The sequence below is a fragment of the Geospiza fortis genome, unplaced genomic scaffold, assembly GCF_000277835.1.
Source record: "Geospiza fortis unplaced genomic scaffold, GeoFor_1.0 scaffold145, whole genome shotgun sequence".
NCBI classification, from domain to species: Eukaryota; Metazoa; Chordata; class Aves; order Passeriformes; family Thraupidae; genus Geospiza; species Geospiza fortis.
This window is the reverse complement of record NW_005054362.1, coordinates 1,625,147-1,633,640: the sequence shown is the minus strand read 5'-3', so window position 1 is coordinate 1,633,640 and position 8,494 is coordinate 1,625,147. Positions and strand designations below refer to the sequence as shown.

The following is an 8,494-nucleotide window of genomic DNA, read 5'->3' as shown; positions in this document are numbered from 1 at the left end:
CCGGCCTGCGGCTCCCGCTATCGGTGTATACACTGCGAGCGGCCCACGTCCCATCGAGGGGATGTAGCTCAGTGGTAGAGCGCATGCTTTGCATGTATGAGGCCCCGGGTTCAATCCCCGGCATCTCCACTTTTTTTACCCATGCCCTGCAAGGCCGGTGGTCTTTGCTTTTTCCTGCCCCATTTTGGAGAAGAGCAGAAATTTCCCAATACACTCCATAACTGGCTGTTGATTTTCTTCCCTCCCCGCAGCAGAGTGTGCAGACTTGTGCTGCAATTCCTGCTAAAGAAAGGAGCCCTGCCCAGAGCCCCCCCCTGCACCCTCCTGCCTGGGGACATCCCAAACCCAGTGGTGCTGAAAAAAACCAAAAACCCAATGTTTGACTGAAAACACACCGAGGGGCTGCCTTCCTTCTGGCTGCAGATCTAAAGTTGCTGTTTCTTCAGCTCTGGGTGTTTTTAATGCTTGCATGTGCTCTGGCCTTGCCCCTGAACCGTGTGGGAAGTATGGACGCCCATCCAGCCAGCTGGGCTGCACCAGTTTCCTGCAGAACACGGGGACAGGAGGGTCCCTGTCCACACCTTCTCCTGCAGCAGTCAGAAGTCACAAGCAGCAGCCCATCAGCACAGTGTGGGCACTGGGTTTACCAAGACCCAAAAGGATCAGGTGGAGGGGAAGGTAAACTCAATCTTCCCTTCACTATTTAAACCATTCCTATCCCGACCCACGAGTTTCCCCATTTTTGTGCTTCCTGCCCTGAGCTGCTGCCCAGGTTCTGTCTGACACCCATGAGGATGTTCCTGCACAGCTCTGATATTCTGCTCACTGCAGCATCCCACACAGCAAACATTTCTCCCATCCAGACCAAGAATTTTACATATTTATTACAGTTCATACGACTAATATAGTCCAAAGAGAAACTTCAGGTTAAAAAAAAAAAGAAAAATCTCCATAAAATACAATGGATAAAATTATCCAAACATTAATATTATGAAAAACCAGCCAAACAGCTGGCAGGGCTTCTGGGAAAGCAGAACAACAAAAGATATTCCTACAGCTGGTGAGTCCATCTGTTTCAGATCTCCAAGGAAACCCTTGGAAAGCTCTGAAAACACCCTGGAGCAAAGGAGTCCATCAGCAGCAAGGGTCACAGGGCCACTGGTGGCCACTTCAGGGCGAGCTCCTGGTGCAGGGCCTCGGGCAGCCACTGGCAATAGGCTGCGAGCAGATCTGCAGGGGGAGAGGAGCAGACACTGAGTTTGGCTGGAAAAACCCCCTGAGTTTGGCTGGGAAAAACCCCCGAGGTTGGCTGGGAAAATCCTCTGAGTTTGGCTGGAAAAATCCCCACTGGAGGCAGGGCCAGCACCCCCGGCGGGAGCCAGGGCCAGCACCCACAGCTGGGCAGGCACAGGAGGCAGCATCCACAGGAATCTGTGAGCCATCCCTGCTGCTGCTGCTCCTGTGAAGGAATTCTTACCATCTGGCACCCCAATATTGAAAAAAATCCATTTTACCAGGAAAAAACCCTTCAATATATCCATGGACAGAAGCACCAGAGTCTGTACATTTTAACTGTCGTTACAACTACAGAAAAAAAATATCTTAGAATGCAAATAAATGTTGCTTTCTGAAGTGCTTTCTGTCATTTTTCACAAGAACCAAGCACAGGGCACTGCTGCTTCTGGTAAGAAAATAGGAAATATTTGGAGTTAGCAAGTGAAATACCCCATTTTTTGAAATTATAATTCAATAGTGCTCGAGGTACCCCACTGACATGACTGATAATTAGGCAAGCAGAACACTTACATTTGGGGTTTTTCTTCCATGCAGCCACCAAAGCATCACGATTATCACAGTTTTCTTTAACCAGAGCCTGCAGGAGGGCTTCTGTCCTGGGCTGAAGTCTGAATCAGAGAAATGGAGCAATAAACCAATGTTCATGAGCCCAGCAGAGCCCAGCAGGCTGCGTGTCCTGCCCTGCCCTCACCACCACCAACTCTCCTGGGACACGACCTTTCCTGGTGAGGAAACTCATTTTCCCAAGATCACAATCACCACCACCCTTCTCAGCATTGAATTCTTTAAATTCAGAAAGGAAGTGGAAAGTGTTTGGTGGAGACAAGGACCTGCAGTTTGTTTTCAACCACTTACTTGGACCACGTCTTCAGCATTATGAGGGGGCTGGACAGCAGGCACTGGCTGTAAGAACTCAGCTTTTTAATGACCTGGAAGATTGGTTACAACAATTATATAATGAATAAATTAAATTAATTGTGATATGATAACAACCATCAATGAACTTGCGCTAATACAGATTTCCAGGTCATATTCTCCATCACCATTTCCTCCTATCCCTGTATCCATAATCTTCTCCTGACTGGCTTGTTGGACAATTCTTCTGTCCCAGGCTGGACAAACACATGGGCTATTGGCTTTTTTCACTTTGCAAAAACAGCACTTAAATTTGGGGGTGTCTTTCGCTGAAATACTGATTTTTCCTGCTTTTTTTTGTGTGTTTTAAAGATCCCTTCCCCACCTCATCAACCACAACAAACTCTTCCATCCACCAGCAAGTGATGAGCAAAAAATGAAGCCCCTAAGGTTCATCTCCTCCAAAAACTGGGCTAAAAAATCAATGATAACACAAGGGAAATGGTGCAGCTGGAGCACACTCACCTTTCCTTCCAGCAGGAACCTGGCAAAGTGTTTGTAGCGATCGATTCCTGGGGGATAATCAACTTCCACAGCAGGGAGCTGCCAGCCCACCCGGTCTGCAAACAGCACAGAACACGCCAGGTCCCCTCCCTGCTCCCCCAGGAGGGCACCTTGCCAGGCAGGGGGACAGCACAGGGGCCAGGACAAGTGGGGAGGGCACTGCCAGCCCCCACAGTGCCCATCTCAGGGGGAAATGCCAATATTTGAATGCTACAAACCCCATGGAGGTGCCCACTTTGGTGGGAAAGCGAATGTTTGAATGCTACAAACCCCGTGGTGGTGCCCATCTCAGTGGGAAATCCAATTTTAAATGCTACAAACCCGTGGAGGTGCCCATTTCAGTGGGAAATCCACAAACCCCATGGAGGTGCCCATTTCAGTGGGAAATCCAATATTTGAATGCTACAAACCCCGTGGAGGTGCCCATTTCAGTGGGAAATTCAATATTTAAATGCTACAAACCCCATGGAGGTGCCCATTTCAGCAAAAAATCCAACATTTGAATGCTACAAACCCCATGGAGGTGCCCATTTCAGTGGCAAATTCAATATTTAAAAGCCACAAACCCCGTGGAGGTGCCCATGTTGGTGGGAAATCGAATGTTTGAATGCTACAAACCCACTGGAGATGCTCACAGCACCTCTTTGCACCTTCCTGCGAGAGGCAGGAGCTCCTGGGGACACTTACAGAAGACACTGGGTCTGTGGCAGCGCACCCGGCCTGTGCCAGGGCAGTAGGAGGGAGGGGGATTCTCCAGAGGCTTCCCAAAGTGGCAGTAGGGTGGCAGCAGGGCAGGGATCCACTCAGGCTCCACTGCAGACACACCTGAGGAGGGAAAACACACCTGGATGCAGGTTTGCTGCCAAGGGCCACAGCTCACTGGCAGCCCCAGGGGTACAGGGCACGGTCAGGGTCTCATCTGCACAGATTTATTTGTCCTTCATTCTTTTCAAACTTTTTGTGTTGTAAAAAGTCTGTTCAGAGACCAGCAGCAGGCAGCTGTGGGTGGCAGGGCTGGGGCAAAGCAGATATTTCAGAAGCTGAGCTTTGCTCCAGCCAATTCTGCCAGATAAATAATAATAATAATAAAAAAGGCCAATTTATCTCCTGATCCAGACCTAGGAAGCCTTAAGGATCCAAATCCCAGGAGTCACTCAGAAAGAAGAGCACAGGGGAAACACTCTGCCAGGGCACTGTGAGCTGCTCAGCAGGGCTGCAGCACACAGCACTCACCTTTCATGTACAGCTTTGTGGTCTCCACAATCTCCTGGTACACCACAAACTCTGGCAGCTCTTTGAAGAGGACTGAGCTGGGGTGGATGAACACTGGGTCCTCCAGGAGGGCAGTCTGAAAGAGGCACAAGGATTGAAGCAGAGCAAGGGCAGTGACTCACAGTCCAATGTCCTCACTGCCCCTCATTTCAGCCTCTCTCAGGTGTACATCTGTAAGGTTTCCTGAAGTGATGGGGGCTTTTAATAACCCCGTCATTTTCTGCTCCACCTTCTCTGCAGACACCAAGCAAGACGTCTAATGGTACACAAGGTGAACTCATGGTACTTCTCAGCTCTTTTATAACATTTCCTACGTGAACACCAAGAAATGGCACCACTGCAAACTCCAGTTCCACAGAGAGGAGCTGCAGGAAGCCAGCACAGGCATCTCAGAGCTGCACCCAGCCAGACACCTGGGCTTGGCACAGGGGAGGAGGAACTGAGGCCAGGCAAGCTGCTCACCTTGTAGGCATTTCTCCACTTGTCATCCAGCAGCTCCTCTGCCTGAACCCTTCTGGCCAGGTGATCCCCCAGCCCTGCCAGCACGATCTGCCTCAGGTAGGTGACCTGAGCTTCTGTTGGGGGCTCCATCTTCGGGTCCACGTAGAGCCCAGCATCCCTGCAGACCGAGTTCACTGCGGGCAAAGCCAGGTGAGAGAGGGCGCAGCAGGACAGGAATCAGCTCTGTGTGGCTGTGCCAGCCCCCAGCAGAGACCCAGCACAGCATCTCCCCCAGCCCCTCACCTGCCGTGGTGAGCTGCCCTCGCAGGCGCCGGATCTCCAGCATGGCTTTGTGCCTCAGCCCGTTCTGCTCACAGAACTCCCGGGTGCAACCAGAGTATTCACAGGCCCCCACTGCTCCTGGGGTGACACAGGGGGTCAGTGCTCCTCATGGAACCCATGGGGACAGCACTGTCCCAGGCAGTCTGTCATTTAGGGTTTCTACTGTATTTGTGGGTTGCCCCGATGAAGGGAGGAATGATGAATCTGACTCCATGTTCTTAGAAGGCTAATTTATTCTTTTAAGATAATATATATTAAACAAATATTACATTATATTATATTATATTATATATTATATATAATGCAATATATTACGTTATATTATGTTATATTACATTATATTATATTACATTATATTACGTTATATTATATTACATTATATTACATTATACTATATTATACTATATCATATCATATCATATCATATCATATCATATCATATCATATCATATCATATCATATCATATCATATCATATCATTATTCCAAACTATACTAAAGAACACACAAATGATACTTACAGAAGGCTGGAAGGAATGATGCATCTGACTCCACGCTCTCAGAAGGCTAATTTATTATTTTAAGATACTATATGATATTAAAGAATACTATACTAAAGGATACAGAAAGGATACTTACAGATCCTTACCTAACATCACCATGAGGTCCCCCAGCTTCTGCATGGGCCCCTGCCCAGCCCAGACCTTCTGCATCTGTAAAAACCTGGCTCTCCTCCCCTTCAGCTGGGCTGCCTCCTCCTCGCTGCCTGCTGGCCTGCAAGGAACACAGAGCAGCACCTGTGAGAGCTGTGCCTGCAGGGCACAGGGTGACAGGGACACGGGGTGACAGGGACACAGCTGTGACACTGTGACACAGGGTGACACTGGGACACAGGCAGGCTCAGCCACTCACCTGTCCAGCTCCTCGAAGAGCTCCCTGACAGTCATGGCAGACACGATGGTGATGGTGTAGGGCAGGCACTGGTGCTGCCTGCTCAGGGCCAGCATCTTGGCATAGCGAGGAGCCACGGGGAAAGTGGCCATCACCCTGCCCAGGGGACTGATGGGGCAGCTCAGCTTTGCTGCCAGCTGCTGCTTCAGCCTGGGCCAGAGAAAACAGAGCTCATGTCATGAGGTAACTCTGATTAAGAACAGGTTTGTGCTCCCCGTTCTGGCAGCCCAATTAATTTGAGGTGTTTTCTCAGGTTTTGTGTGCGCTGGTGCCAAAGGTGGGGGAAAGGTTCCTCTTGCTCCCAGCAGCCCTGCTGGGGCTCCCAGCTCAGTGTTTCCCTGCCCAAACACACCAGGGCCAGTGGAACAAACAGAGGGCACCAGAGATGAGCTGGTGGCATTTGTGAGCCAAAGGACACCGCTGGGTGTGGGTGGGAGGGCAGCAGGAGCACAGCAGAGCCCCGAGGGCAGGACAGCAGTGGGGAGCACTGGCATTACCTTCCTGTCATGGGGGGCTCCTTCAGGGCACCCAGGGCTATCAGCAGCTCCTCTGCTGCTGCCAGAGCTTCCGTGGGAGGAGGGGTTGGGAATGGGAAGTTGATGACCTAGGGAAACAAGAGCAAAGCCCCTCAGTCCACACTGACACAGCACCCACTGGGAAACAGTGTGGGCACAGCAAGGAGCCCTGCAAGGCGGTGAAATCCTCCCCTCTGGTTACGTGGGACAAAGAAAAACACTCAGGATGTTTGCCAGGAGCGAAAGGAAAGGACACAGAATGGCAGGAAATGCTCGGAACAAGAACAGGAGGAAACAGGAACAGCAGAATCACCCCCAGCACCCACTGAGTGCAGGCACCGCCCAGGGCAGGCTGCTGAAGGGCTGAATTTAGGTGCTGTGCTCTCTGAAAGTGCTCCAGGATCTCCAAAACACACACCCTGTTTAGACAGGTTTTTTTTTAACCTCTAGGAATATAAGAAAGCATTTACAGCTTGAACAAACATGTCTGTTAAGGCCTAGTGGAATTCAGAGCAGCTTCTGCAATGTGCAGGACCAAAATGGACTCTCAGGACCTGAATTTCTGCCACAAGGCACAGCTTCAAGCAACGACAATAAAATACATTTCTGTTTGTTTCTGGCTCCTAAGGACAACCACTTTAATGGGTGCTGTGGTACAAAGCCCTTTCCAACTCACCTTTTCTATATTTAATGCCTTCATTTGCAGAATCAAGTCTTCTACTGGTCGCTTTGTTATTTCTGGAGCAGAAAATTTCTCAAAGTCCATGAAAACTGCTGAAGAGTATAACCTAGTGGGCCAGAAGTGGTATTAGATACTTAAAAGAAATTTTAACTCAAAAGATATGCAGGAAAAACTTGCAAAGGATTAAAAAAGGAAAAAGGCAGCTGTGGATAGTATTTACATCATCATATCATTATTTACAGGTTGGGGTATTTGCCTTATTCACAAGTTAAGACCTTGGCTGGACAGGAGAAAGAATTTTATAAATAAGAAACAATAAACAACCTTGAGACTGAGAACTGAAGAGCTCTGACTCCTTCGAGTGCAGGGCTGGGAAAAGAGACTTTCTAACACATCTCGGGGTCACTCTGAGCAGCTGGAGACCCTGAGACTTATAGTTTTAATATATAATTCTAATATAATAGCTATTGTAAAATAATAAATCAGCCTCCTGAAACATGGAGTCAAGATTCTCATCTCTTCCCTCGTCCTGGGATGTGACAGTGGTCACAAGGGTTCCTGAATGAGGCAAGAGACGAGAATGCTGACTCCATGTTCAGAAGGCTTGATTTATTATTTTATGATATATATATATATTATAGCTATACTAAAAAGAAATAGAAGGAAAGGTTTCCTCAGAAGGCTAAGCTAAGAATAGAAAAGAATGAATAACAAAGGCAGCTGGCTGGGACCGAGAGGGAGACCCAGCTCTGCCGTGACTGGTCACCAAATCCAAACATCCACATGAGACCAATCACGGATGAGCCTGCTGCATTCCACAGCAGCAGATACCCATTGTTTACATTCTGTTTCTGAGGCCTCAGCTCCTCAGAGGGAAAAATCCTAAAGAAAGGATTTTTAGTGAAGAGATGCCTGTGACACTGGGACCCCTGCGAACACCGCCACACGAGAGCCCCTTAATTTCAAATTTACAGCAATCTGGAAAGGGGGAGGGTTTAGGGGTTTACATTTTCCATTCCAGGGGGGGCTCCTGCCTCCCTCAGCCCATCCTGGCTCTGGAGGCAGGGCCCTGTGCTGGCAGCAGGGCTGACCTGTAGCAGTGGCCGGGCTCGGTGCGGCCGGCGCGGCCGGCGCGCTGCTCGGCCGAGGCCTGGCACACCCAGGACACCCTGAAGGACGAGACCCCCGTGATCCTGTCGTAGCAGCGCCGCTTCTCCCGGCCGCTGTCCACCACGTACTTGATGCCAGGGATGGTCAGCGACGTCTCGGCCACGTTGGTGGCCACCACGCACAGCCTGGTGCCGGGAGGAGGAGGGCGGAACACCTGCGAGAGATGGGCGGGCATGGGAGGGCAGGAAGGGACAGGAAAGGGCGAGGAAAGGGGCAAGGGGAAAGGAAAGGGGCGAGGAAAGGGGCGAGGAAAGGGGCGAGGAACAAGGAAAGCGGCAAGGAAAGCGGCAAGGAAAGCGGGCCAAGGAAAAGGGGCCAAGGAAAAGGGGCCAAGGAAAAGGGGACAAGGAAAAGGGGACAAGGAAAAGGGGACAAGGAAAAGGGGACAAGGAACGGGGACAAGGAAA

General features: G+C 50.0%; 1 protein-coding gene and 1 non-coding gene across 2 annotated transcripts in view; one reads left to right on the top strand and one right to left on the bottom strand.

The window, feature by feature from the left end:
- Positions 1-57: 57 nt before the first annotated feature.
- On the top strand, positions 58-129 carry TRNAA-UGC. The gene has a single exon. It is a non-coding gene; the product is annotated as a tRNA-Ala (tRNA).
- A 724-nt stretch (positions 130-853) lies between these two features.
- Positions 854-8,494, bottom strand: part of DHX37 (DEAH-box helicase 37) — an 18,375-nt gene continuing 10,734 nt past the window's right edge. The window contains exons 15-27 of the mRNA XM_031059434.1: positions 8,009-8,241; positions 6,912-7,023; positions 6,218-6,324; positions 5,682-5,870; positions 5,419-5,543; positions 4,732-4,848; positions 4,450-4,622; positions 3,949-4,063; positions 3,403-3,540; positions 2,677-2,771; positions 2,152-2,225; positions 1,807-1,904; positions 854-1,230 (exon numbers count right to left, since the gene is read on the bottom strand). Coding sequence (XP_030915294.1) covers positions 1,148-1,230; positions 1,807-1,904; positions 2,152-2,225; positions 2,677-2,771; positions 3,403-3,540; positions 3,949-4,063; positions 4,450-4,622; positions 4,732-4,848; positions 5,419-5,543; positions 5,682-5,870; positions 6,218-6,324; positions 6,912-7,023; positions 8,009-8,241 — 1,659 coding nt within the window. The 3' untranslated portion in view covers positions 854-1,147. The remainder of the gene's footprint in view (positions 1,231-1,806; positions 1,905-2,151; positions 2,226-2,676; positions 2,772-3,402; positions 3,541-3,948; positions 4,064-4,449; positions 4,623-4,731; positions 4,849-5,418; positions 5,544-5,681; positions 5,871-6,217; positions 6,325-6,911; positions 7,024-8,008; positions 8,242-8,494) is intronic.